The sequence below is a fragment of the Zosterops lateralis genome (assembly GCF_965231275.1).
Source record: "Zosterops lateralis genome assembly, chromosome: 21".
Classification (NCBI taxonomy): Eukaryota; Metazoa; Chordata; class Aves; order Passeriformes; family Zosteropidae; genus Zosterops; species Zosterops lateralis.
In genome coordinates this window covers 6022667-6050558 of record NC_139781.1, presented here as the reverse complement: position 1 = coordinate 6050558, position 27892 = coordinate 6022667, and the positions used below count along the sequence as shown (strand labels likewise).

At 52.1% G+C, this 27892-nt stretch overlaps 1 protein-coding gene across 2 annotated transcripts; it reads right to left on the bottom strand.

The window, feature by feature from the left end:
- On the bottom strand, nucleotides 1-24414 carry F8 (coagulation factor VIII). 2 transcript variants are annotated; one of them, XM_083876354.1, is made up of 27 exons: nucleotides 24334-24414; nucleotides 24031-24207; nucleotides 20218-20342; nucleotides 19838-19960; nucleotides 19162-19374; nucleotides 18539-18610; nucleotides 18006-18113; nucleotides 15986-16207; nucleotides 15485-15719; nucleotides 14912-15086; nucleotides 13896-13989; nucleotides 13005-13216; nucleotides 12566-12716; nucleotides 12211-12420; nucleotides 8310-10980; nucleotides 7850-8015; nucleotides 6842-7039; nucleotides 5820-6048; nucleotides 5545-5727; nucleotides 5228-5344; nucleotides 3948-4019; nucleotides 3561-3646; nucleotides 2943-3098; nucleotides 2023-2167; nucleotides 1054-1202; nucleotides 604-780; nucleotides 1-382 (listed from the first exon to the last, which is right to left on the bottom strand). In XM_083876354.1, exons 2-27 carry the CDS (start codon nucleotides 24180-24182, stop codon nucleotides 227-229), a joined length of 6597 nt encoding a protein of 2198 aa, XP_083732480.1. In that variant the 5' UTR covers nucleotides 24183-24207; nucleotides 24334-24414; the 3' UTR covers nucleotides 1-226. The 2 variants fall into 2 exon arrangements, with proteins under 2 accessions (XP_083732480.1, XP_083732479.1); XM_083876353.1 differs by having other exon boundaries at nucleotides 24031-24394.
- Nucleotides 24415-27892: the final 3478 nt, after the last annotated feature.

Genomic DNA, 27892 nt, shown 5'->3' with positions numbered 1-27892 from the left:
AATTACTGTTTAATTCTTCATCATTACATCTGAGTATATGACATCTGGTAGACACAGGAAAAGGCAGATAACGACCCAGCCACTGCAGAGCTCTGCAGCCCTTCCCTTCCCCAGCAGCAGGGGCAGCCAGGCCCCTGGAAGGAAGGCTCCAGCCTTGGGGAGGTCTCAGTGTCTGGTGGGATGTGTGTCCTTGGGCTGGCACTGCCTCTTCCTGGCCCTGCAGCCATCAGTACTCCTGCTGAGTGTCGCAGCCAAGGAACTCTATTCGCAGGGCGATGTGGTTGTGCCACTGGCGGGGGTGTATCCTCACATAGCGGGCAAAGAGAGGGGGCTCCAGGGTATTTGTCACTGTGCTCTGGTGGTCTTGGTTTGCCTTGAAAATCTGGAGAGGAGAGAGAAACCAGGGATGCACTTTCCTCTGCTGACATAGTGAGGACAGGATCAACCCATAAAAACACCCCTTGGAATGCTTTAAGGAAGGAAGAAGCACAGGCTGGCTCACTGCTCTTGAAAAGAAATCCTGTGAGCATGTTTGCTGACAAGGGCTGTGCTTGCTGCCCTGGAGGTGGCCATGGGCTCTGGCCATGGAGCAGCTCTGCCTACCTTCTCCTTGCCACTTTGCAGGACTGGGCTCCAGTGCACACCATCCTGGCTGATGGAGACAGCAAACTCCTTCACAAACATCTGGGTGAAGAGGGCTTTGGCACCTTGGGTTATGATTGCAGTCACCTTCTTGGTTACTTCGAAGTCCACCTGCAGCCACTCTCTGGGGCTGTTGTTCTAGGGAAGGACAGACTGCCTTCAACCCTCCAGCAGCAATGAGAAAGCCACACTCACTGCAGCTGAAGCCAAGCTGGCCCTGCACTTCCCTCTGCTTCACCTGCCCTACCAGGCATCTGGTTGGAGCTGCTGGGTGCTAACTCAGCATGGCAGTGAGTGTGCAGCTTGCATAGTGCATGTGGCTGCACACACTTCCCACACTGCCCTGACTAGGGGCTGGAATTCCCTGCTGGAATCCCAGCTCCCTGCCTGGTATCTCCTTGCTCAGGCTACCTTTGGCCTCCAGGCATTGGTCCTGCCCTGAAGGTTCAGGCGGGCCAGGGCAGGCTTCCATCTGGAGAAGACGTTTTCACTGTGGGAGGATGCGGAGATGTGCTCATCAGGAATCCCTCTGTTCTCCATTCCTAAGGGCATGGAGCAGCCTGAAAGAGAGGAGCAATGCTTGTCAGGGGTTAGAACAGACCCATCATGGAGATGCCTTCTGCCTGCTCACTGCTCCAGCTGCCCTTTTCCCTGGTTACAGGTTCTTCTGTGCCTTGCTGCAGTGTCATGGTCCCCACACTGCTTGGGGCCCCGTGTGCAGCATGGCTCTGGCCAAACTACTCCTACCTTATTTTCTCCCTGGAGATTTTATCTAAGAGGAATGTGAAGAATTTATAGTGTAAAGAGACATAAGGAGAACCCGTCTCCAGGGAAAGGTCAAGAATACCTGGCAGGGAGACACTCTGCACAGGTGTACCTGTGCACAGCTGCTTCAGAGCCTGCTGGCAGGTTTGGGACATGGGTTGACAGCACAGCCACTGCTGCTTTTAGCTGCTGCAGAGCAGATGTCAAAGCCAAAGAAAGGATCTCAGGGCAGCCTTTCCTCAGGTTGCACTGTTGCTCAGAGCCATCTCATTCACTGGCAAAACCAGAGTAAAAGCCAACAGCATCTGTCTCTGCTTGTTTCCTGATCCCCCAGACTGAGGCAGCAGCTCCTCATCTATCAGCTTAGCTGCTGCTGGAAGTTTCCTGTGCTTCACTAAAAAACCTGGTGAGAGCTGGCCCCAGGCTCTCCCTCTGGTATTGTCACCTCTAAGGCCACAACGAGACTTTCCAGCTTTGTTCCCTGAACACTTCAGTGCCATCTCCACCTCCCTCGTGCCACCTCCACAACTGCCTGGGAGTCTTGGCACACGTGGGGCTGGCACCCAGCAGGGCAGAGGCCAGTTTTTGGGTTTGGTTTGTGTGTGTGGGACTCACTGTTGAGGTCACAGCCCAGGAGCTCCATGCGCAGCGTGGCCCGGATATTGTAGTGGGTGGGGTGGATGCGGATGTACCGGGCCACAACTGGGGGCTTGAAATGGTTTTCCTTCACTCCAGTTGCATCCACGTTTCCAAAGAACAGCTGCAGGGAAAGGGAGCAAAAGGATTGTTGTACCAGTGGAAAGAGAGATGGACAGGACAAGAATTACTGGGGAGAAGAATGTTCATGTCTGGCACTTCTGTATCTTATCACCATCCTTACAACCCAGGGAAATGATTTGAAATGAGATCCAGGCCAAAGAAGAGTGAGTGGGCCACTGAGAAAGAAAAGGGGAAGAAGAAACTTTGAGTCTGTGCAAATTAACTTGGTTTTATATTTTCACCAAAGAAGGGTGAGAAAAAGAAGGGAAAAAAAAGTCAGTCCTCAAACATTTGAACCTCGGAGAATTTGTGGCCACAGACAGTGCACACAATGGAGGCTTTTCTGGCTACTCTTCTCCCAATGGATTGATCAGCTTATGCATATTTAGGTTGTGGGTTTTTCTAGTGACTATAGATTCTCCAAATCCTCTGCATCTGCACAATATTTTTAGAAAGGCAAATTTGCCTTTGAGGTCAAAAAAAGATACTCAGGTAGAATTTTATGCCTAGCTCTAAGTAAAACACAACATAACATTGAGAGGTGGATCTCACAGCCACCTGGGATGGTGGAAAGAGGTAGCTCAGTCAATTTAAAATAAGACAGATGGGCACAGACAGTGAATCCCTTGCAGATCTGTGATTCAGTCACCTGGCACTGAATGGTCTCTGTTCCTGCCCTAACTTCAGGGGCTCAGGAGGTTTCTGTCTTGTGTACAGAGTTCCCCAGCCCTCATCACTCCAGGACAACCCATTCTGCTCAGGACTCTTCACTTTACCATCTGTGTGCTTGTGGCATTCCCCTTGTATGTCTTCCACCTTTGCCCATCGAGGCTGTAGAACACAACAAACTGGGAGACGTAGAAGCTGGAGAACTTTTGTCGGGCCCCTTGGGTTTTTATGCCGTGAATAATGGTGGGATGCAAAAGATCCACCTGAGAATGAAAGTCAGGGATTCAATTCTGATTGAAAACTCAAGCCATGTTCAGGCAATGCCCTGCAAACCCTCAAACTGGCCTCCTCCTGACATAGCTGAGCACTGGTTATGACAGTAAATAAAACAGTTGTTCATAAAGGGTGCAAGTCACCCAACAGCTGGGAGTGAGCAGGGGAGAGCTGTTTGGAGAGGGGAGCTCTTCTGCCTTGGCGTCTTTGGGGGATTTTTGCACAATCCAGTGCTGCAGCTGGACCGTCAAGTGATTCTTCTGCTGCACTCAGGATGGATATGGGAGTCAGGCCAGCAACAGCCTGACCAGAGCAGCTGCCATTAGGATCTTAGTGCTCCCCTCAGAAGGAAGAGGAAACAGCAGGACATAACTGGAGCGGCACTGCCCATCCATGAGCCCTTCTGCATGAGCGTGGCCTTGCAATGCCCCCAGACACAGAGCCCCTCTTACCTGGATCCAGGCATTGCTGCGGTCCGTGCTCCAAGCATTGATGGAGCCACTGTTGTCCAGCCTGGCCAGGGAAGGAGCCCACTGCCCTGCAAGGAGAGAGCACAGACACGAGGGTGCTGCTGGCCCTTGGTGCTGCCTGAGGTGGTGAGAGGTCCATCCACAGGATCACCCTGGGGTTTAGTAGCCACACACAGGGAGGCAGAGCACTGGCACAATGGGCCAGGCGTGTGGGAAAGCTCCAGGTCCTGATTGAGATGCTGGCATGGGCATGGATGGAGGAAGGACTCCACTACCAGGGACTCAGTGCAGCAGAACTTGGGGCAGGCAAACGCGTGTGTTATGCAGGCAGAAGCTGCCCTGACCCCCACCTGCCCTCCAGCTACTCACCATACTGCCCCGAGGCTGTGATCTGAGAGTCTGCAATGCCACCTGAGGCCATACCCAGGGCGTTCCGGCAGTCTGCAGGGAACAGGGGAAGGCAAAAACCAGGAAGAGTTGGTTAGACAACAAAGGTCTAGGCTGGGTACCAGCCTTCAGGCTCATGGAGGTTTGCAAGCCTGCAGGAGCTCCCAGGCTTGTTTCTGTCACACCAAGGGATAGGTTTCAGAGACTTCCACATCCATCCCTGAATTTTAAGGATAGCCAGAAGTTCTTGCTCACACCCCCCATGTCAAGAGCAGAGAGTTTCCAGCATCAGACACAGGTGCCTGTTGCCAAACTCCTTTCCCTGAGTCCACGACCTCTCATTCCCATGTCCTAATGTCCCAGCAGTGCTGACATGTGTCTCTTCCTTAAACCTACATCTTGCTCCTGTGCCTGTTTGTTGCTAGGCAGCATCTTTTGAAAACAAATATCACATTGCTAAAGGAAAGTCTACCTGACACCCCTGTCTCTCTCTATCTCTCTTCTGGTCTGCTGAGCACAGGGATGTTTGTCTCTTATAATAACCATTATTATTAGGGACTTGTCACACCTTGGCATCTCCACCGTGTGTCAAATGGAAAATTTGCTCCTGGGGAAAATGCAAATTTTTAAGAGGATTTTTAACTTACAGCAACGTTTTCTGGCTGACATTTAATACTCTTTTAGAAACAGGAGAGAGACTGTCATAGTGTGATAAAATACTACTCTCCCACACCACTTCCCAGTCCTTACTTTATGGTGAGTTAGAAACTCATGTTGTTCTGGGGTGCAGTCAGAGATTTACTGTGGATTTTGCTGTTGCTCTTGGAGCTATTTCTATTAGACTGACCTGAAGTCAGTCAGCATTACTCAGCCTTCTGTCATTGCTCTGTGCCTCAGTTTACCTCCTGATATATGGCTAGGCAGGTGGGCTCTGTACCTTACTGACAGCACAGGCAGGAACCTGCCCATGCATGCTCTTGCTTGGGTAAGTGCATTTTATGGAAGGTCCTGGGACCCTCAGGAGAGCTCTTGGAGTAAATATTTGCAGGCTGATGAAGCTGTTCTCCCAGCCTCCACCCCAGCTCTGTCCTGACTCTGTTCTCTCTGCTGGCCTGAAGTAGTGACTTTCTTTCAGAGTGAAAACCCACAAGATCCCACATGGATCACTCCAAGAGAAATGCTGAGAGATCTGGGGAAGGAAGCTCAAATACACGCTGGTTATGGCTGTGCCCAGGTCAGTCAGGCACAAAGAAATCACTCACTCAGGTCGTACACGAGGAAGAGGGCACTCATTCCAGCTTGTTGGTGCTCTCCCACTTTGCACTCCACCCTCCAGATCCCAGCATGTGAGGGCCACATCTCCACTGTCCCAAAAACACCTGGCCAGAAATGGAGAGCAGAGCAGAGGGAAGTTACTGCCTGTAATGGGGTGCCACTGTACCAAGTGCTGTGCAACCCACAGGGAAAGAATAATCCAGATCCACTCCCCCTCCTTGGTATTCCCCCACAGAAACTTCCCAATGGCACAAACATGAAGCCCTGGCAGACGGGGATGCACAGTGCCTGTGCTGCATCTCACCAGGATAGAGGTTGTAGACTCCCATGCGATACTCCTGGCCAGTCCTGACATTGAACAGCTGCCCATGGAAGTGAACAGAGTGGATGTCCTCAGTGCTGCCCATGTTCAGGAGGTGCCATCGGACCCGTTGCTGCTGGGCCATCACCAGCCCAGGCAGGGTGTCACTCACGTACCCGTTGATGGCTGGGAAAGGCAGCAGTCAGGAGGGGCTCAAAGGCTCTGGGGTATTTCCATCCCAATGTAGGTTGTGGGATGGAAAGGGCAAGGATCCTCACCGTGGAAGGAATGGTTTCTCTTAAAGTCAGGGCTGTCCTGCTGGAGCTGGCAGGGAGAGTTGCAGTTTTTGTCCACGTTCTCCTGGAAGTACCAGCTTTTGGTCTCGTCAAAGATGGTGAAGAGCAGGGAGAACTCCTGCACAGCCAGCTGCCTCTTGGAAACGTAGCTCAGCACCCCACGGTTGCAGATGATCAGTGGCCCTATGAGGCCTGAGTGCAGGTCCTTCTCCTGCCAGGGAGCCAAGGAAATAAGAGTTTGCCTCCCTTGGTGCCAGCAAGAGGCACAGCAGAGAGTAAAGCAGTGAACTCATCTGCATCCCTGGCCTGGCTCCCCCCTCTGGGGCACGTGCAGGGAGGGAAGGACGTGTTGGGTTCACTGAGGCATCCCCACTCTGCCCTGAGCTAAGAAAGGCTGAGCAGCAAGTGTCTGCATGTGCATGGTGTCTGTCTGTCCAACTGTCCAACAGTCCCTACTGCGTTGGACCCAGGGGCCAAATTCAGGCAGATTTGGCATAGGGGTAAGGGAACTGTGCATTGCTGGTTTCCTGCAAGTCTCATAAGCTGGAATAACTGGGGAAAGGGGTGAAAACGAAGGGAAGGGAAGGGAAGGGAAGGGAAGGGAAGGGAAGGGAAGGGAAGGGAAGGGAAGGGAAGGGAAGGGAAGGGAAGGGAAGGGAAGGGAAGGGAAGGGAAGGGAAGGGAAGGGAAGGGAAGGGAAGGGAAGGGAAGGGAAGGGAAGGGAAGGGAAGGGAAGGGAAGGGAAGGGAAGGGAAGGGAAGGGAAGGGAAGGGAAGGGAAGGGAAGGGAAGGGAAGGGAAGGGAAGGGAAGGGAAGGGAAGGGAAGGGAAGGGAAGGGAAGGGAAGCAGCATGTATTCATCGTTGTATTAGACACTTGAGAATCCACACAGCCCCAGGCTGCTTTCAGCACAGCCCCATAGGAAATTCCTTGACCTCACAGGCAGGACCCAGGCATGCTGCCCCCCTCCCCTTCCTGGGATGCCCCATGGAGACTCCCACCTACCAGATCCACGTTGGAGAAGTAAGCCCAGGCCTTGCAGTCAAACTCCTGTGTGGTGGGTGCCATCTGGGGCAGGACTTTCCAGGAGTATTTCTGCTGGCCCCCGGGTGGCACCACCCCACCCTGCTGTGTTGTGCCCTCATAGGCTGTCAGTGTGGAGTGGAAGGAGAAGGGTCTTGAGGCCAGGTTCTTGAATGTCACCTGCACCAGAGGGAAGGCAAAGCAGTGGAATGTGAGGGAGCAATGCTGACAGTGCTCTGGACCCTGGTGGTGAGTCCAGCCAGCTGGTGGGAAGGATGTCTCTGGTTCCCAGACCTCCAGCTCGTCTCCATGCAGTGGCCAACCCCTGCTTAACCACCAGCTGTAGCTGTGCAGTGCAACCTCTGGTGGAAAGCACCTCCTGGGTTTATGTCTGTTAGATGAGGGCCTTTTCCTGCTCAGTGTAAACAAGGTCAGCTACCCTACTGTCTCTGGAGCCCAAAGGTGCTGAATCCACCCTGGTGAAGATTTCTATGAAAACAGGGCAACTTCTTCAGAGACACAAGTCCTGAGCCTTTCATCTCCTTCTCAGGTGGATGTTGAAGGACTTTTGGTAGTGTGGGAAGCCCAAGCCTGCCCTCATGTAGAGAACCTAAAAGAGCTGAGCCCTGCTTATCTCACTACCCTTTTTTGCAATCCCTTCACCCAAAAGGCTCCCCATGGAGCCCAGGTGCTGATCAGGCCATGTGCTGCAGAGGTCGGGTCTGTCTCAGGTGTGAGGCTTTGCATCTGAACACTCTGAGGCCCCTGCTGGCCCATTCCTCCAGCCCCTGAGGTCCCTCTGAATGGTGCCTCTGCCTCCCAGTCTGGCGCCATTCACATGCCAACAAGGCAGCTTCTGTCCCCAAGCCCTGAAGGTTAGCCCATGGGCACTGCAGAGCCTGCAGGCCCACCCCAGCACTCCCTCTGGCTGAACACTACCAACAACGGGAGTATTTATGGTTTTATAGGAGATGGGAACTTTCTACTCACCATGATGACATCTTGAACTTCTGCCCTGATGTAGGGCCCGAGGATGCCCAGGTGTTCATCCAGCTCTGTCCTCTGCACTGGCTGTGTGAAAGAACCTTCCAAGTACTCCCGGAAAACCACCTTGCGGTACTGCCAGGAGTGCTTACTCCTGCTCCTCCGGGGGTCCCTGCAGGGGGATGACAGCTAGGTAAGGCAAGTGACACTGTCCCCTAGTGAGGACAGCCATGGCAGGGTTGTTACAGGTCAGGGGGATACAGAGCCAGAGCATCCCTGGCCCACTTGCAAGGAAGATCAAAGTTTCTGAGGTTTAAACCTCCCCAGGAGGGGAGATGCTGGGAGCATCCTGCCCCTGGGTTGTGCTGGTACAGAACTGTGATCCTGCCTGCCAGGATATGCCATCTCATGCATCATGCCATGCCATGCAGTGCAGGAGGAATGCATGCAGGAAAATCACACTTACGCTGCTTTTAGGAAGTGCTGGGGTCTCTGGTCCCCATATTGCCACATCACCTCCACTGCTGCAATGAAGTACTGCCGTATCTCCCCCTGGAAGGAGCGTGGGTCATGCTCCTCTTCCCCATACATGTCAAAATCCTCCATGGTCTGCTCTGTGTTGCTGTAGTCATCATAGTCTGTCTTGGCAGTCTTTGAGGGGCTAGGATGTGTGCCATTGTTCAGGGCTGGTTCCTCCCTGTGTCCTGGGCTGTGGCTCCTCTCCCCAGCTGTGCTGTTGCTTTCCCCATCTTCCTTGGGTTCTCCTAGGCCTTGGCCCTCTGTCTTCCCTCTTTCTCTGAGGACATCTTCCCTGCTGAGCTCCTGACATCCCTGAGGAGTGTCTTGCACATACTGTTCTGGCTTTTCAGTGCTGTTGTCATTGTGAGGGGAACGACTTGGAGACAGTGAACAGTTCTCTCTGATAGCTGATTTCAGAGACATTCCTTCTGGGCTTTGCCCAGACATTCTCCCAGGCACATGGTCCTCTGTGGCATTGGCCTTGAGCTGCTGAGGCTCAGGACTGAACCGACCCAGCTGCTCCACAGAGTTTGTCTCCTCCTCCATCTGGCTTCTCCCCAGACCTTGCTCCCTCCCAGGAGGCCCCCACACTGCAGCTCTGCCTGGCTGCAGCTCACCCAAAGCTGGGCTATGCAAGCCCCCCATGTTCACCACAGCCCCTGGGGAGACTGGGTCCCAGTTTGAGGCCAGGTCTGCAGCCTCAGCAGCCACCTGCCTTTCTGAGCTGCTCGTTGTCACTGCTGGTCCTGTCTCTGGTGCTCTCCATGAGGGGAGGGAGCGGCTGCTGCGCTGAGCCCCCTCCCTGCTGCCCTGTGCCCCCCCATCTGTGCTCAGCCCCCCTTTAGGATACATCTCATCAGCCTGTACAGTACCCCTGCCTGGGTGTAGCCCCCCCTCAACTGTGTTGGAATTTTCTTCCAGGCTTTGCATCACCTCAGGCAAGGTGTCACTCGATACCAAGGACCTCTTTTTGAGGTGAGTGATGCAAAAAGGAGAATGAGGTCCACACGCCTTTGGGGCTTCCTTATTCACTTCTGTCTCAGGGGGCTGGCTGGCCAGAGCCTGCTCTGCTGTCTTACCATCAGAGAGGGGCTTCCTGCTGCTGGTGTTGGGAAGACCCAAACCTCTGCTCTCCCGTGACCTGGCATGTTTAGGTCTCTCATCAGGGCTGCTCGTGCTTCTGGCTGTAACTCTGTGTCTCAGAAACTGCTCAGAGCTCTTTAAGAAACCATTTGGGAATGGCCTGGTGTCATTGGTCACAACATTCGACTCAGAAAAGCCAATACTGTCCAGCTCTGCTAATTCCTTAGCATCCTGAAACACTTCTTTCAAAATTACTTCATCCCTCTCTTCTGTCATTACATAGCTGGATGGCTCAAGGTCATTGGTGTCTGCAAAGGTGGTGTCTAGAAGGCTGGTGCCTTTGGCAAGTCCACTGGCTTGTTTTGTGCCACTTTTTGCAAGCAAGGAGTTACTCTCATCTGTGAAGATTTCTCCTTGTACAGGTTTGTCTGACAAAGAAACATTTTGCTCTTCAAAAGTTTCATAAAAGCCTTGTGAAGCCACTTTGGGAAGCCTTTTTTCCAGCCTAGCATCTAGGTCATTTGATGAATAATTGCTTTCTATGGCGTAACTCTGAACCACAGCATGAGAAATCCTATTATTTTCTGTCTCATCTGGAGGTGCAGAAAGATTGTTGAATGTGGAGGAAGAGTTGTGATCAATAGTTAAAGATGGTGCTGTACTGATTGTCTGCTCTGAGTCATACAGGTTAAAGGGTATTTTATCAGCCCCTTTTAGCAGCTTGTCCTCATTACCCTGTGAAGACACATCCTGAAGTGCCAGGTTGTACTCCAGATCATTCTGGAGTATTGCGCTCCTGTTCTGAAGAGGGGCTTTGCCAGCAGCATAAGCAATGGAGTCCCACAAGTTTGTTGCATGAGGATTTGTCTTCTGAGTCTCTTCCAGGTTCTCTATCCTACCACTAGGCTGGATTGTCATTTCTTTTACTGGCTCCTGCACCTCTGGGATTTTTGTCACTTTTGTTCCTGCCAGAGCATCTCCTGGAGCTGCTGTGGCTTGGTGCAGCCACTGCTGATCTTGTGAGCTCACAGTACCATGGACCCTTCCACTGACACTCACTGAGTGTTCTCCAGGCGGGATTGCTCCAAACCCTTCATCCTGGCTGATAACTTTTGACAATTCATCTTCCAGGAAGGCCTCATAGGACACTGGCTCATAGTCTGTCTCTGGCAGAGAAGACATGGAAATATCATGTGGATTTGCCATTGTTCCTAAAAATGTTGATGTTCCATTGGAAGAGGTATCAGAAATCCTATCATTGCTCAGCACAGCCCCATGTTCTGTCAGGCACAATCTTTTCCTCTCAGTCTCATTTCTGGAAGAGGTGGTGTTGTTCAGTTGCTCATTCACACACAACTTCTTTCTTTTAGAGAAGCCCCTGGGTTGGAATTCAAAGGCCTCTGCCTCATAATCATCAGGATACACATAATCTTCCCCATCAGTGTATTGCTCCTGCTGGCACTCCGAGACCGTGAACTTGGCGTGCATCCCTCGGTCTCTGAAATCAGGATTTAGGCACCCCAGAGTCCAGACACCTGTCTCAAGAGAGGGCAGAAGGACACCATCAGCCCACTTCAGTGGGAAATCGGAAGAGGTGCTATTCCCATGCTGCTCCCTTGCTAGTGCAACCTGTATTTTCAGGAAGCCTCTGGCTCATGGTAGTGATTCCATGCTTTCACAGTCCCTAGAGTGTCTTACAGCCAGACCCATGGTGTTGCTGGCAACATCAGAGCCTGACAAGCACCATCAGCAGGGCTGGTGTTTCCTGGCAGAGCTTAGAGAGCCACACACACCAGTGAGGGCCCAAGTACAGCTTGGTGAGAGCAGTTAATGCAGTGAGAAGCCACGGAGCCTCCAGCACAGCAGGCACCATAACCCACCCCCAAAGTCATCCTGGTGTTGTCAAACACACCTCCCTCCCAAAGACAGTCACTACATCTTTCCCATTGAAGGAGAAAGAAAGGAAAGGCTCCCTTTCACTCACATCCCCAGCCAGTGTGTTTGCTCCCAGCAGAGAGGGTGAGGTGTGTGATTTCTGGGCTCTGCTACTGGAGAGAGCTGCCACCTGCTGCCGGCTGAGCTGCTGCTCTGCCTCTGATCAGACAGGAACCCGAGCTCAAACGGATGTGAGGCTTGGCTGGGCTGTAGAAAGCTTCCTGAGGTGTCTAGAAACCCTGACAGCTTGGCTCAGGGTGCAGTGCTCATGACCATCATATCGGTGTTGCAACCACATGGTAAATCCTGTCTTCACTGTGAATGAGGAAATGGTTTGACAGCACTGCTTTTGCCAGCACTAAGGAAAATGTGCTGAGTGGGGGGAAACATAACTGAACTCTTAAGCAAATCTTGTCTCAGACTTCTCCATGGCTGTGATTTCTGTCCTTGCAAAACTGTGGAGATAAATGGCATGACCAGCTGAACCCACAGCAGGGACAGCACTGCCACTCCCCTTGACCTCCAAGCTTGGAGCCAAGATTGCAAATGTCCACCAGGCTCATGTTACTGCAGCCAGCTTACTGGTTTGGCAGCATGTGTGACCTTAACACACCCTACTAATTAAGTAAAATGCCGTAATTCAATTTATTTGATTTAAGCTTTGAAAAATTTAATCACTGTCTGTCACTTTGCTGTTCCAGCAGGCTGGGGATCCCTTTGCTCTCAGAGCTGACAAAAGGAATTGGGCACCAGAGAACTGGCTGGAGGTGCTCACTGATCTCTGCTGGGGTGCCAAGCCCATGGTTTACAGGATAGCCCATGCTGCTCACCTGGCTTTTCCAAACCCATGATGACTGTGTCTCCAGAAAACGGGAAAAGAGTGAGCACGTCCTCAAAGACCATGTTGCGCTTGAAGGTGTTTCCAGAGAAGAAGATGGAGAGGAAATCTGTTTGGGCCCCAACACTCAGCACATACCAGTACACAACGTCGTTCAGGCACAGTTTTGTTTGGAGGTTGTCAAATGCAAAGCCATTAATAGCTGGAAGAGGGCAGGGGTGAAACATTTCAAGACCAAATTCTCCCCGTGGCTGCTGAGCTGCTGTGTATCCTCTGCTCCTTCCCTGGGGCAGGGATGAGCCTGTGTCTGCAGGGGCTTTGCAGGGAGCCCCTGGCTGAGTACTCACTGTGCATCACATTGGAGGCATAAAACTGGGGGTCCTGGGTATCCACATGGGCTGCATCAGAGCAGAACCTCTTGATGTTCTCCTCCAGGTACCAGCTGTGGTTCTCATCAAAGATTGAAAACAGTGCCAACTTCATGTTGTCTGACATTATCTGGAAAAGAGAGGGAAGAAATTATTCCTGGTCTGATCAGAGCACCCCTGCTGCCCAGTGTAGCTGTCAGGTCTCAGTCTGGGTGCATAGAGAAGTTTAGTGCTATTTCACAGGCGTTAGGGTGCAGATTTGGGGAAAAGAGAGCATGCAAGGGAGGACTGGGAAGGCAGAGGCATTAGGAGTTGAAGAAAACAGGACAGAGAAATTTGGGTTTACTTAAATATTTCACCCATCCTAGTTATTTCAGCCTTTCAGCCTAGAAGTTGAGGCAACAAAGGAAAGACCCACCTGGTTTCCCCTCTGATCCATGGACTTCTTGTAGCAGATGAGGAGGGGCCCAATCAGGCCTGAGGCTGTGTCTCGGACGGGGTCGATGGAGCTGTAGTAGAAACGGGTGAGGCAGCGAGGGTCTGCCTCTGTTGGGCCATCCTCAGTGGTGAGACTCCAGCTGTAGGTGAATGACTGCCCAGGGGGAATAGGAATGTCCTTCACATCTTTCTCTGGCAACACACAACCCAAGAACAGAACAGTTATGTCTGGGCTGCTCCTGCAAGGGGTGATCCCATTTTTTAAAAGAGCTCAGAAAGGTCTTCTGGCCACACAGGCTGCAGAAGGAACCACCCATGCCCATCCCAGGGTCCTGGTGGGATGTGGGATGGCCTTGCACAAGTCATGGTCCTGGGAGCAAAATAACAAGGGGTGAAAACAGTTCTGAGAATTAAACATGGGAAAAAAAATAATAAAAATAAAAATAATAAAAAAAAATACTACAAAGCTGCAAGAGGGAGAGTCTAAGTCACAGTGAATTCCCACACAAATGGAGGTCAGAGGGAGCCCAGGGAATGAGGGCTGTAAATGAAGTACAAATACAGGGAGGATCACCAGGGTGATTCCTGCCTCATCAAAAAGTGGAGGCCTCCAGGGTGGACCAAGTAACATGGTCCCAGCTCCCTGGTTGAGAATGCCCCTTCTCCCTCTCATCATTGAAGTTCTCCAAAGACAGGGTTACACGGCACCAAAGAGAACATGAAACTAGAACCATCATAATCCCTGGGATTGTAGAGTTTACCTGCTTGGATGAATGGACAACCACTCTTACTATAAGCTTTAGGAAACCCTTCTGGCCCAGAAAAATGGCAGTGGCCAGGTGATACCCCAGGTTCCCAAGGGCTGCCTTACCTTGTGAGGATTTCCTAGTGTAGTAGGGCCTGACACTGGTGAGGCCGTGGGGGTAGATGTTGTAGGGTCGGCTGGCCAGGTTCCTGAACACGATCTGAAACGAGGACAGGCAGCAGGAATGTTTGGTGGTTTCTGATTCCTGTAAGCCCTTTGAGCTGCTCTCAATGTCTTTGCAGAGGGGGAAATACCTGACAGCAGTGCCCTGGGGTTGGCTACCTGTCAGTGATCAACAGGAAGGACCTGGGCATGCCTGGGACCACAAAGTCAGAATACAAAAAACCACAATTTCTCTGGGATGGAAATGTATACTGTCCATTGTTCTGGTAGGTGTCTGCTTTAAGGAGGGCATGAAAATATCAGATTTATTAAGAGAAAGTTGCTGTCTTTAGTCTTACATTACATATGAGCCAGAAGAGGTCCATCAATCCAGGCCTCAGAAGACCAGGACATTAAGTATGCACAGCAGTCAAGAGCTTTAAAGTGCTCCCCACTTCACTGCATGAAGCCCTTCCTTTGTTTCTCTAAATAGCTCTGTCACATGCCCACAACTGCACAGGGAACCCCAGGGAGGGAGCAGAAATGTGAAGCTGCTGGAAACCATCCCATTCCTCCCAGCTGCAAACAAGTCAAGTGGTTGGGAGAGGCTCTTTGGGAGACAAAAGTGACAGTCCCCAGTGCTGTGAGGTAACAGCAAAGAGATGGAGAAGAGCAGAGGATGAGAGGACACTCCTGCCTCAGAGGAAGGTGCTGGATGCCATGTGTCATGTATTAACTCACACAGTTCCTAAGACACCTGCAACAAAATCAGAGGGACTGGGCCATATCCTGTGCATCTTACTGAGAGTATTTACCTTAAGCTGCCAGTAACATCTGCCTTTCCTGTGAATTTGAACATTGCCAAACATGAGAGAGCACCTGAACAAATTAAGTCAGACCTTAGCCACAAGCCAAGAGCTATTAGTAGGAACAGCATCAAGCCCTGAAGTTTCCACGGTGGAAAGCTGGATTTCTCTTACCTTAAACTGATCTCCCACCTCCCCCTTGATGACAGGCCCCAGAATTCCCTTGTCCTGCTGGCTGGACACCTTGCGCTTCCTGAAGGTTCCGTCCTCATACTCCACAAACATCACTTTCTTGTACTTTGAACCGATGCGCTGTGGGCCAGGCTCCAGGTACAGGCTGGACATGTTTCTGCAGGCAAAGGCAAAGAAAAGAGCAAGTGGCCACATGCAGGACACTGCCAGAAACAGAGCAAGACCTTCCATCATCCAAGGACCTGGCAGATGGCTGAGAAGGCCACCAGCAGTTGTTGTCTGCTCAGAAGGGACTGACTCCAGAGGCCTTGGTGGCAGAGAGACAAATGCCCTGGAGACAAATGTCTCTGCAGGGCATTTGGTAAAATGGAGCAAAGCCAGGTCCTGCCTTCCCATGGCATCCCCAAGACCATTCTTGTCCTGCATCCATACTGTTAGTGTTAATAAAGGAGAATAACACTGTCCAGGTTGGGCAGAATGAAAAGTAATTTCTGGGGAAGAGCTGGCAGAGCTGCCTTGAGGAGCAGCCTCATGAGCACAAATGCCCACTCTCACCTGTCCAGAGACACTGGCTTCACAGGAGCATAGTCCCAGTCCATTTCCTCAGCTGCAATGTAGTAAGTCCAGGTCATGGGCTTGTCTTTGGCAAAAGAGCGCACTTGGATCACATGGTAAGTTTCCTCATCTTCCTCAGGGTAATCCAGGTCCTCTGGCTCATTTAACAGGTTCCCTGTCTTCAGCAGGCGTTCCTCAGGACACTCCTCCACCTTCACAAAGGCCTCCATGCCAGCTGGGTTCAGACAAGCCAGGCACAAAGGGTCACATTGATGTGCCAATACAGGCAGGCACTCTCACCCAGGCCCTGCCTGGGAGAAATCTTCTCCACTACTGTTCTCATCAAATGGGCCAATACGGATCAAGCCACACCATCTGGTATGGGCCAGGCTGCAGGTGGATGGAGCAGGAGGGGCCTTGGAGCTGCAGCACAGCACAGAACCCTGAACCCAGGCCATCCCCTGAACTGCCTTTCCCCCAAGCTCTTGGAAAAAAGGTTACCTTGCTGATGGGACAGAATCTGGCAGAACATCCGAAACCAGCCAGCTGTTCCTGGCATGGTCTGGGCTGTGAGATATGTGGCAGGGGAGATTTCTAGGCTGCTGAGGCGGTGGCTTCTCACCAGGAATGTGTGGCCTTCAAAGAAGATGGAGTGAACTTCTGGCCCAGAGCCCAACCCGATCACATGCCAGTGGACCTTCTTCTTGAGGCACAGTGTGAGACCTGCCAGGAGACAAGGAAAGCACCCAGGACTCAGCACTGTGTCCAGCCCTTGTCCCCACTCTTGGTGCCATAGACTCAGAGCCTGACACATGCTGATAGAGTCTCCTGCTCCTGTGCTGGCTTCAAGCTGGAGAAATCACATGTGAATGTGGATTGTCTGAGCAAAACAGAGGCACAGGTCACATCATCCCCCTGAGATAAGCCTAGATTTACAGACTGGGGGACTTTGGGAGGGTTTCTGGTAGGAGCTCACAGCGGGATGCAGTAGCAAAAGAGAGAGATGTGCTCCTTGACTCTACACAGAGGGAAAATGGGCACTGGACAGGAGAATCCAATCTCTCCTGATCACATTTGTCTCATCCCAACACTGGCAAGGCTGATACTAAAACATGGCATGTGGAGCAGGGCTCCAGCATGTCCCCAGCAGTAGCTGAAATACCACAAAGAGCAGAGAGGGGTCACCAGGATTATTTGAGTGCTGGAGAAAATTCCTTCCCCAGAGCTCAAAAGAGCTCAGTGTGCTTAGGAAATGGGAAAGAACTGGACTGCTTTGTAAAAATACTTTCCTGGGGAGAAACTGATGTGTGCTGAAGGGCTCTGTAATCTAGCAGGGAAGTGAAAAGCAAGTTCCTGGAAGCTCAAGCCAAACAAAGGCAAATGCAGTGTCAAGCACATGCTTTTGGCAGAGTGCAGAGGTGACTGGAACAGATCCCAAGGCCCTGGGAGGAAACTGGGTGGAGGTTCCATCCTGAGGCCCTCAGCTCTCCATTTCCAGCTCTCCATCAGACACCTCTCAGGCCAGGTCCTGCATCCAGGGAGGGGGATGCTGAGTGGAGGTGGATAACTTCTCCAGAAAAACTCACTGTGTAGACACAGTGGTTGACCGTGAGGTTTCCTCAGCTCTTAAGCTTTATGAACTTATCAGGACAGGGAATTTAGGAGAGTTTTGCTTTTGTCTTTTACTGGAGAACAGCCAGACCCAAGTGGGAGGTTTTAGGCTGTGGTTCACCAAAGCTGCTGGTGGTAATGACTCTCCTGACACTGTTTCCCAGTTTGCCTTGGAGGTTCCTCACTCCTGGCAGGTCTGGATCTTTTCCAGGGAGAACACCAGAAAACAGCAACTTTTGTGTTCACTGAGATCAAACCCAGCCTTTTCTTTTGCTCTTCTGAAGAAAAGGAGTCTGTGAGAAGACCTTATCATTCTAGCTGTACCAGGGATGTTTATGTCAGATATTGGGAAAGATTTCTTTACTGAAAGGGTTGTCAAACACTGAAACAGGCTGTCCAGATATTTAAAAGACTTATATATGTGTATATGTGACACTCAGGGACATGGTTTAGTGGTAGACTTGGCAATATTAAGTTTACCATTGGACTTGATGATCTTAAGAGTCTTTTCCAACCTAAATGATTCCATGGCTCTATTCCCAAAATCCTGTGTTTTAGTGAGACCTAAATTGCTACCTCCAGCCTTGTTCACAGGGCTACAAAAGATAAAACTCTGCTACCAGCATTATTCTTGGAGACCTCCAAGGAAATCAGCTGCGCTTGGCAGCACACAGAGCTGGAAACAGCTCCTGCCCTGCTGTAAACGGGAGAGGCAGATCAAGGAGCTGAAATATAAGACCCTCTCTGAGGTGAACACAGCCTAACAGATCCATCACCTGGAAACTCCTATTGATCTCTTTTCTTACATCCTTTCCCAAGCTACTCAAGTTTACAGACCTGGCTCCACCCCTGCTCCCAGCAGCTCCCATGTCCCCACCCCTGTCCCTGTTCCTGTCCCACCAGGACTCACCAGGCAGTGAGCCATTGATGTAGCCATTGATGGTGTGCAGCTCCGTCCTGTTGTGAGCCTGGGGCTGAGCAGCTGCTGAGGAACCCTGCTCAGAGTACCAGCTTTTCCCTGTGGAGAGAGGAGGGTACAGCCAGCTTTCACTTGAGAGCATTTTAAAGCAAAAATAAACCTTCTCAGGGAGGTCCTGAGACCTTTGGTGTCCCTGTGGAAGTCCACAGCACACCTGGCCATGGCTCTGCATGGGTGAGAGGGTGACCACTACATGTGACAGGGAATGACACCCCCCTTAGCCTGTGTGATGGGAACAAGGCCAGGGCGTGGGATGGCAGAGCTGGGGGGGCTGCAAGCTCCCTGCACTTGGGGAAGAGAAGCAGGGGCTGTACTGCTCCAGGAGCACACCAGCTGGGGAGGATGTACAGGCTGAAACCCTTAGGAGGGAGTGTGGGTGCTGAGAAGCTGTGCTCACACACGGCAAAGCAAACTCCCCAGACCTGGCTGAAGGCAGGGTCTGACACCAGCCAGTCAGCAATTACCTTCATCAAACACTGCGAAGAGCAGCACAAACTCTTTCTGCTGGCCCTCATTCCCATCACTGGCCAGGGTTCCTGCAAGATGCAATGAGATGGATTTCTTTAAAGGTCAGCAAGCGCCACCCAGAGAATTCTCCTGTGCTCTTCAAGAACTGGTAAACCAAGCCCAGACTGTGGTTTACTTTTGTTATTGTCTCACAAAATTACAACAGCCCTGCTTCCAATCTTGCAGTCCCCAAAAGTCCATGGTTGAGAGGCAGCTGCCCCCAGAAGGCACCAAAAGGTCAATTTGTACTGCCTCCTATTAGGCCTTTTCTCACTGGAGGAGCTGCTCCTGGTGAGTCACTGGAGCCTGCAGACAGTGCCCAGTCATTTCCAGTGACCACAGAGGGGTCTGGACAACTACCTCCAGGATATGTCTCAGCCAGGGATGACAAATCTTACTCTAGTCACATCTTCTTGTACCTTGTGCCATCAGGATTTCAAGACTGAACCCCAGGTGCACTTCCACTGAGCACAGCTCACTGACTCCGCTGCCATGCTCAGCCTCAGGAAGTCATCTGTGATTATTCAGCTTTTCAATTAATGGTTGCATGTGGCCTGTCCCCACCCTGTGATGCCCTTACCAGGTCTGCACACCAGCAGGGCTCCAATCAAGCCAGAGTTGATGTCCTTCACACTGTTGGTGTTGGAGGAGTAGGAGTGGGTCAGGCACGTGGAGTCGTCATCCGTCGGGCCCTGGTTTTCCTGGATTTCCCAGACATATGTGTGTGTCTTCCCAGGATCCACCCTGTCCCCCTCCTTCTCAGGCTGGCTGGTCTCATCCTCATACCCTGCTCCTAAAACCAAAGAAATGGCCAGATGTCACTGAAGGTTCATTCCCAGCACATGGTGGCTACAGAAATGCCCCTTCCTCCACCCCAGAACACAGCCCCTCTCCATCCCACAGGCAGTGGCAGGTCTCAGGGCAGTAGCAGAGCCATGCCAGACTCACATGTCGGGCTGTGCACCCACCACCCGCCCTGAGGACAGCAGTCTTCTTTGCCCTAAGCATCCAACCTTAGGTTTAACCTGTGTATTACCACTATAACTGATAGAGGTTTGCTCTGCACTGTTTGCTCAGCTCATTTATGAGCTGGGCATGGTCATGTTGCTCCCCCAGGCTAGGCCATCTCTGTCACCATCTGTCCTCAAAGAAGGAGGTGAATAGAAGGGTGAGGGAGTTGTGCACACCTGGCAGGCAGGTGGCAGAGCAGGAGGTGCTGCACAAGGACTTGCAGCACCTGGTGTTGCCCAGCTCACCTTCTGACGCCTTCCAGTAGGACACCCCGACAGCATGGAGGCTGTAGGGGCGGGAGGCCAGGTTTTTAAACGTGATGACCACTGTGTCATAGACTTCTGCTCGGATGGTGGGGCCTAGAAGACCTGGAAGGGATAAGACAATAAAGTCAGGGAGCTGGGGTCAGGCAGTTCACACCCTGCCAGAAGCCCCAAAAGGGCTGATGCAGCATCAACTGCATCAGCTCCAGCAAGGCTCTCTGCACTCCCAGGAGCTCTGCCATACTGGGATCCACCCAGGTGCTTTCCTGCTCCTGGCTGAAGAGCAGCCAGCACCCAACCCAGGATGAGTTTGGTGGTTGTCAAGTATTGCTGCAGTTCCCCACACTGCAGGCGCTTCTTACCCATCCATGCTGGCTTGAGCTTGGGCTGTGTGAATGAGCCATCAGGGTATTCCACAAAAACAGCTTTCCTGTACCGGGGAGGGACACCAACTGGGGGGGGACGTGGGCCCCCATGCCCCAAAATGCTGCAGGAGGAAGGAAAAGCCAAGGCTGATTGCACAGACCCATCCATGCATGGACAACAGCCATCCTCTTCCTTCCCTTCCCACCAGCTTGCTTGCTGGAGCCCCAGGGATTGCTCACCCTGCTGTGTCTTTTGGATTTCCTGACAGCTCCCAGGTATGAGTGGAAATGTTTTACTCAGCATACAGATGACACCAGGGCAGTGATTAGTGTTGTGGTGTTAGTCATGATGGCAGAAGACACAAGGCCATACCCAGATGCAGCTGGGACAGGGCACAGCAGCAGGAATTGCTGCCAGTCTTCTGTCTCATGCCTTGTCCAGCTTCATGTTTTCTTGGCAGCGAGACACAGAGCATTGGCAGTGCCATGGTGACCTCTGCCCTGCAGCCACTCCACCCAAACCCCAGCACCTTCAGGTGTAAATCAGTGTAACTCACATCCTCCCCAGCTCCCCTCCAGGAAAGAGACTGTCAGACTGCTGGCAGGTAGTGGCAGCTTGCTTTGTGTCTGAGCAATGTCCCCACATTTGTTTCTTTTCTGCCCAAAATGCGATTTACACTTCACAGCAGGAAGATAAAGGAGCCTTGAATGTATCTCACACCCCACTTATCTCTGCTGGCCACTTTCTGTCTGTAAGAAGCTTAACAAATTCATTTTCCAGAAGGAATCCAGCACATTTATCAGCATAACAAAGGCATGAATTTCTTCAAGGATTTTAGAGGCTGACTTATCAGCCCCAGGACTAAGACCATTTCCAGTAACCAGACAGACCGTTCCAGCCTTGTTTTGTTTGGAGCAAAAGGCAGGTGGTATTTTCTCCCCACGTAAGAAGCAGGGAAGGTTGTTGTCCTGCTCTGACTAAGCCCTCATTCGAGCAGCGTTCTCCCTTCGGGACTCTTCCCCAAGCGGAAGAGGAAGGAGACAGAGTGACTCAAATTTAAGAAAGGCAATACACACTCACCTCCACAACATTGGCTGGAAGCCACCTGCAGCTGGAGGGTGCTGTGGGGTCCGCTCTCCTCAGGGGCACAGCAGGATGGGAGCCCATGAAAACCCCACAGGCACCCAGATCCTACAACCCCACAGGCACCAGATCCTATAACCCCGCAGGCATCAGATCCTATAACCCCACAGACACCAGATCCTACAACCCCACAGGCACCAGATCCTATAACCCCGCAGGCACCAGATCCTATAACCCCACGTCCAGGCTGGCAGGAAGCCCCCAGCAGGCACAGCCCCAGTGAGCAGTGCCACTGCATGCAGCTGACTTTGCCCATGAACCATTATCATTCCTGGTTTGATGGCAGTGGGGTCCAGCCCGAGTTTTGCTCTGCAGTGTGTCCCCACACTGGGAGGTAGCTGAGCTGCAGGGTTGCTAGCAGCAACTCAGCTGTCCACTCTCGGGAAGCTGTGCCTTAATCTCTAGCTCACAGAAACTCCAATTTTGAGAATGCAGCCCTGAGATATGATGGTCTGGTCCCGCTAATTCTGCAGTAAACGAGGCAGAAATCCTCTGGAGCCAGGGGGGATTTTGCTGGCATGCAGGGGCATGGCTGGGAGGGGACTTAGTGACAACAGGACCTGGTGCTGGGTCCCAGTGCTGGCAGAGCAGAGCCCACAGGAGACAGACAGCCCACAGGGCAGAGTTCAGCCCAGGGATGCCTGACCAAAGTTCTTCTGGCCAATCCTCTGTACGTAGGGTCCCTGTGCACTTCCTTCCCCAATGGCAGCTGAAGCTGAGGCAGGCCGATAAGTTTCTGGCACCTTGGATCAGCATTGTTAGCCACACTATCTGCTCATCTCTTGGAGCTGGGAGACATCCTGCACTGCCAAAACACGCAGACATGGGCTGCTGCTACGTGTCCACCAGCTCCATGTCTGAGCTGAGATCCCTGGGGCCACTGCAGGGTGTGCTGGTCCTGGCTCTGATCCTGCTGGTGGGGTTGTGTTGGGGAGGAAGAGAAACTGAAATTATGGGAAAGGTGTGAGCAGCTATGGCCTGGTGTGTTGTAGCCTGTTAATTTCACAGAGCATTCTACAAACATGCCAGATAAAGCCCTGGATACATACAAGGGGTTTGGAGGTCCTGCCTGGAGATGCTGGTACACTGAGGGAGAACATGTGGAACGAAGACACCACACACACAGAGCTCAGAGACAGCCCAGCTCCAGGGCTGAGCTTTCCTGGCTCACTCCTGCATGCCCCTTATATCCAGCCTGGTTATTTTTCTGTGCCCTTCTCTGTTGCAGGGAACTGGGCTGAGGTTGCAGGGCCACGGAAAAAGCACCATCATTCAGCTGGGAACAGCCACCACAAGCAAAGCCTGGCTCCCATCACAGCTTCCCCAGGAGCTGCACTGCCCAGGAATTCTCTGCCTCTCCAGGCTGGAACACACCAGCAAGTTTCTCTGACAGCCAATGTTATCTTCACCCATTTTAGAAAAGGACAAGTGACCTCACACTGCCTGCCAATGCCCCACTTATCCCCAGGCAGGGTCAGGTCCCTGAGTCACTCCAGGGTCAGAAATAGTGCCCGAGTGCATCATAAAGCCAGTGCTGAAATGGAAACCCACAGGGCTGGATTAAGAGTGTGAATGAAGTCATTATCTCTGCCACAGCCTAATGGATCTGGGGGCAACATCAGTGATAGCAGGGCAGGGGGATTAGGAAAATGATGAGTGCTGGATGCAATTTTCCTACTGAAGTAATCAAAAGGAGAAAAAACCAACATAACTGGCATACAGTGACTACAGCAGCTTGTCAGGCTGACCTGGATCATCCCTAGAGCCTGGCTTCCAGTGCCTGACCACAGCTCCTTGCTGCTCACGCCACTCTGGGTCTGAGATGGGGTCATGGGCTGATACCACCTCAGCAGAGAGTCTGGGGAAGGGGATAAGGAAACAGGGCAGAGGGAATGGGCACAGAGAGTGTAGCCATCCAGCTCCATTCTCCTTCCTGATCTCAGAACATTCACAACAATGCATGTCCAAGTCATCTGTGTCTTCAGACAACATCATCCTGATGCCTGAGCAATGCAACTCCCATTTCTCCTTCCTACTTCAAAGTACACAGGCAAAGCCACCATGCCCTCCTCCTTCTTGCCACTGTGCACAAATACCATTCTTTGCCTGAACACTACAAATTATTTTCATTTCCTTAAAGAAAAATTTCAGCCCCAGCAATGTAATCTACACATAGATATAAATAACTACAGCTGGATTTTACCAGAGGCAGACTTGGTGGAAAGCCTTTGCTGCTCAGAGTTATGTTGGGAGGCACAGCCAATCCTCCTCTGCAGTGCCCAGAGAGTCTGTCTCCCCTCACACTTCCCCAAAGCCCCCAGGATGCAGAGCAGAAAAGAAAGCACAGGTGGAAAATCAGCTCGTGGCTCCTAGCACAGATATTAAAGGGTCATAAGCAAATGGCATTAAGATAAAACAGTGCAGAACAGTGACGCAGAGCAGCCATGCATCTTACTCTCTCAATTCCACCTGTCCCTCATCAGGATTGGCACTTAGTGACTCCCCATCACACCACCCCATCCCAGCTGTACCAGCAGCTCAGTGCACCCACCTTGCCAGGTATCCCCCATGTACCTGCCTGCCTGGAGCCAAGCTCACAGTGCCACCTGCCAGGGTGGCAGAACACCCAGGGCAGGGTTCTAGAACAGCAAAAGGAAGAGCTTTACCCTGCAGGTGCCTGCAGCACGGACAGCAGGTCGCTGTGTGTGTAGTCCCAGGCGGTTTCCACTGCAGCAATGTAGTATCTTCTCACTTTGCTGATGCCCTCCTCAACCAGGCAGAGGAGCAGGAGGCTGCACAGGGCTCCCACCAGCACCATGCCTCCCAGCTGGGAACCACTGTGGCTTCGGGAGGAAAAGTGAAAAGGAAGGAATGAGAAAGGAAAGAGGAGAGAAAAGCCTTTATCTTCTTCAGCCAGCTGTTGTAATCCACCGGAGGTGATGATTTAAAACCAGCACCCACAGACTCACTCGGAGCACTGAAGAGTTTCCCAAAGATGTCAGGAGTGGGAATCGCTTGAGCAGGTTTGTGCCAAGAGCAGCACGTGAATGATGGACTTTCCTGCTCTTCCTCTGGCAGTGGCAGGAGGAGAGGAAAAAACAAAAGGAAAGGGAGGGCAAGCACAGCGGTAAGTTCCGCTGCAGGACCCAGCTGACTCAGTGTCCTGGCTCCTGTCTGGGACCAAGATGAGGAAAGGGAGGGTTGAAGAGGCAACAGAATTTAGGTGTGGTCTTTGCCTGGTCTCACCTTCTCTGTCACCTCTGAAGAGAAGGAGGGCAGGTTGCCAGGGTTGCAGATGTACACAGGTGACTTATCCCTGTCTCTGGGATGCCTGCACCCCAAACAGTGATGATGTGGCCACACAACCTTGCCTCAAGCCACATGGGAAGGAGTGGGTTGGGACAATCCCTGGAGTCCCCTTCCCACCAGCTGCTCCTCTTCTCCCAGGGTCCTGCAGTAGAGCTCAGAGAAGATGCACTGAAATATTTTTGCAAATTTCTTTCATTTTACTCACAAATTTTCGATCTCTCTTTTTAAAAGCCCATGAAATCCCCCTCTCCTCATCAATGCACACACGTGTGCTCAGGCACACACGCTACCATGGGGTTGTCCCTTGGCTCACGAAGGCAGGAAGATGAGGAGGAACGCCCTGCATGGTCCCAGCATCCCCTGGATGAGTGAGGTGGGGAAATGTCCCATAAATCATGTCACAGGGCAGCAGGAGTGCAACAGGGGCAGTGACCCCTTTGGTGACAGTCCCAGAAGCATCCATGTGACAGGTCTTTGTGACTGGGAAACAGAGGGACACAGAGGAGACAGTGGAGGGATGGGCTTTTGGGGGTCTCTGACATGAACCCTCAGCACAGGGCAGAAACTGATTCCCCCACACCACCCACCTTGCTCCTGGGAAGGCAAAGAGTGAGTGAGAAACATTTCCTCCAGCTTGTATACCTACAGCTGTCTCCATGACTAGCCTGGGGCTCCTTTTCTTTGTGAGCAACAACTCACCTCACTTTTTCCAGCAACTATTTTGGGGCAAAGCAAGTGGTGTGTCACACTTGGGGATGCCCCAGGGTTCTTTGCATCCTGCCCTACTGCAGTGAAGCAGAAGAGCACTCAATACTGGAGGGAAGAGAGTTTTCTGGTAGAAATATGGGAAATCCGGGCTGTACTTTCAGAGTCCCCTGCTATGGATGTGACTTTATTTTAGTCATCCCATCTGAGAATCTCCTGGTGCTGTGAGACTCACCTGGAAAGGCTTCCAGAAACAAGCAGTTGGGGAAAGCATGGCCAAGCAGACAACATGACTACAAAGAGGGCAGCTGAGGGGTGGCAGCATGGGATGGGCGTGTGGGAGGGTTGGGACAGGCTGCCAGGAGGGGGGCTCCAACTCTGGAGTTCTGCATGGGGCAACACAGAAACTTCTTGATCCTAACCCTGGCAGGGATTCTGGGCACCATGGGATGACATCTAGAGATCACAGAGGACAGTCAGGAAAACAATCCCTTGGGGGCTGCAGTGGCAGGAGCCTGGACACAGCCAGAAATTAATGGTTGTGACACTGGTAAGTGCTGAATTAACCATTTTCAGCTACTGGGAGGCAGGTCCAGGTTCCTGGCCCAGAGAAATAAGAGTAAACCTGAGAGACAAGGTCTAACCCAGGGGGGCAGAAAGAAAATATTATCAAGATATTCAAGGCTGTGGGAAAGGGAATCCAGGTGTGAAAATTGGAAGTAACTTGGGGAGGGGGTGCAGATCCTGGCCTTAGCTGCACACAGTGGCAGCTTGTACAGGCACAGGAGAGCCAGTGTGGAGCAAATCAGGCCAAGGACATCCAGAGGGAGCCCAGCTCCTCCTTGGCCCACCATGTCCCCCTGGACCCCACATGCCCCAGCAAGAGCATAGTCCCAGCCAGTGTGTGCCATTAACAGCTGTGGAGTTTCCAAGGGCCCCGCAAACCCCTCTGGGAGCCTCTGCAAACTGTCAGCATCACCCATGACTGGGCCAGGTACCAGCTGTGCCTTTGAGGAAGCTGCAGAGAGGCATTGGCACTCCAGTCCTGCTCATCTGCCCATCCCCAAGGGCATCAAACTCCTGTGCAAATGTGATGGAAAAGCCACTACAGGCTCCTGCCATGGAGAGTCCCAGTGAAACATATTTTGCCAGAGCCAAGAACCCACATGAACACAGAAAGCACTGGTTATTTCCCTGAAATGTGCAGTTCTCAGAACAATAACAGTCTGGGGCAGATAAAATTACTCAGAATCATTTGAACTGTGTCTAATCTCTTCTGGAGCTTTTTTTGGTGTGTATGTGAGAGAACAAGTGATTACTGACAGCTTCTCAGGAACACTGAGTGTCTCAGAAGCAGCAGCCATGCACAGGGCACTCACCCTTCCTGGCACCAGGAAAACAGCTGTGCTACATGGCACAGATCTGTCTGGAGAACCAGGCAGTGCCCCTTATATCAGCACTTCCAAGCTCCTGCACCCCAGCGAAGAGGGACTGCAACCCAGTGCAGTTCTTGGATGGGCAAACTCAGACACAAAGATCCCCAAGTAACAGCAGTGCAGCAGGGCTGGTGCCATCAGCACCCCTGAGTATCCAGGAAATCTATCCCTGATGGATCTGCCCTAGCATCAGACCAGAAATACTGACATGGAGGAGGTTCCAAAAGTGAGCCTGCTTTCCTCCCCTGGGTTTCCCTACAGTAAGTGGGTCAGTGGAGCATTTCTGCTTTCTCTCTTGTTCCTCACATCAGAGGTGTCTCTGAATGAGTCAGGCAGCAGAAATATTCACTGGGAGCTCCCATGGGCTGGTGAGCTCAGCCTGGCCATGGAGGCTGGAAGGTTGTGGTGGTGCCAGGAGGGAGAGAAAGCCTTTGAGATGGGGAATGGTGTTTCATGCCTCTAAAGCTGAACACCAGGAAGGCACCTGGCAGGGAGCTGCAGTGGCTGTGGGTGCTACTGCTGGGTTCTGTCCTTGCACCCACCACCCCTGTGCCACCCACTGCCCCAGGCTGTGCCTGACCCCACTACACAGGACCCCCAACCCTGGAGCACCTCCACCTTGTCAACCCAGATCCTTCTCTCCTGATGGAGGAAGCTGAGTGCCTACACCAGATGATGGTGTACATGTGCTAGGAAATAGGAGGCCATGCTGCAGATGCCCCAGGATCACGTGTGCAGGAGAGCCCACAGCTGGAGGTACCAAAGGAGACCTGCCTGGCCCCAGGGCATGAGGGCATCCCTTTGCTCAGGGCAGGGGAGACAAAACCAGGGACATGCACTGCACAGGGATGGAAGCCTGTCATGTACCAGACATGCAGGAGACCGCAGTGCAATATGACATTGGTGTTCAGATTGGATTTCTAGAGGCCACCTTGCCTCCAGCCATCCCTTCCCCAGCCACATCTTTTCCTCCCGTGCCCAGAGAAGTGCTGTCCCATCACTTTGGTCTGAATGCACACGCAGTGCTCCAGCCAGTTCCCCTAATCAGGACAGTGCAGGAAACACGTGGGATATTGCT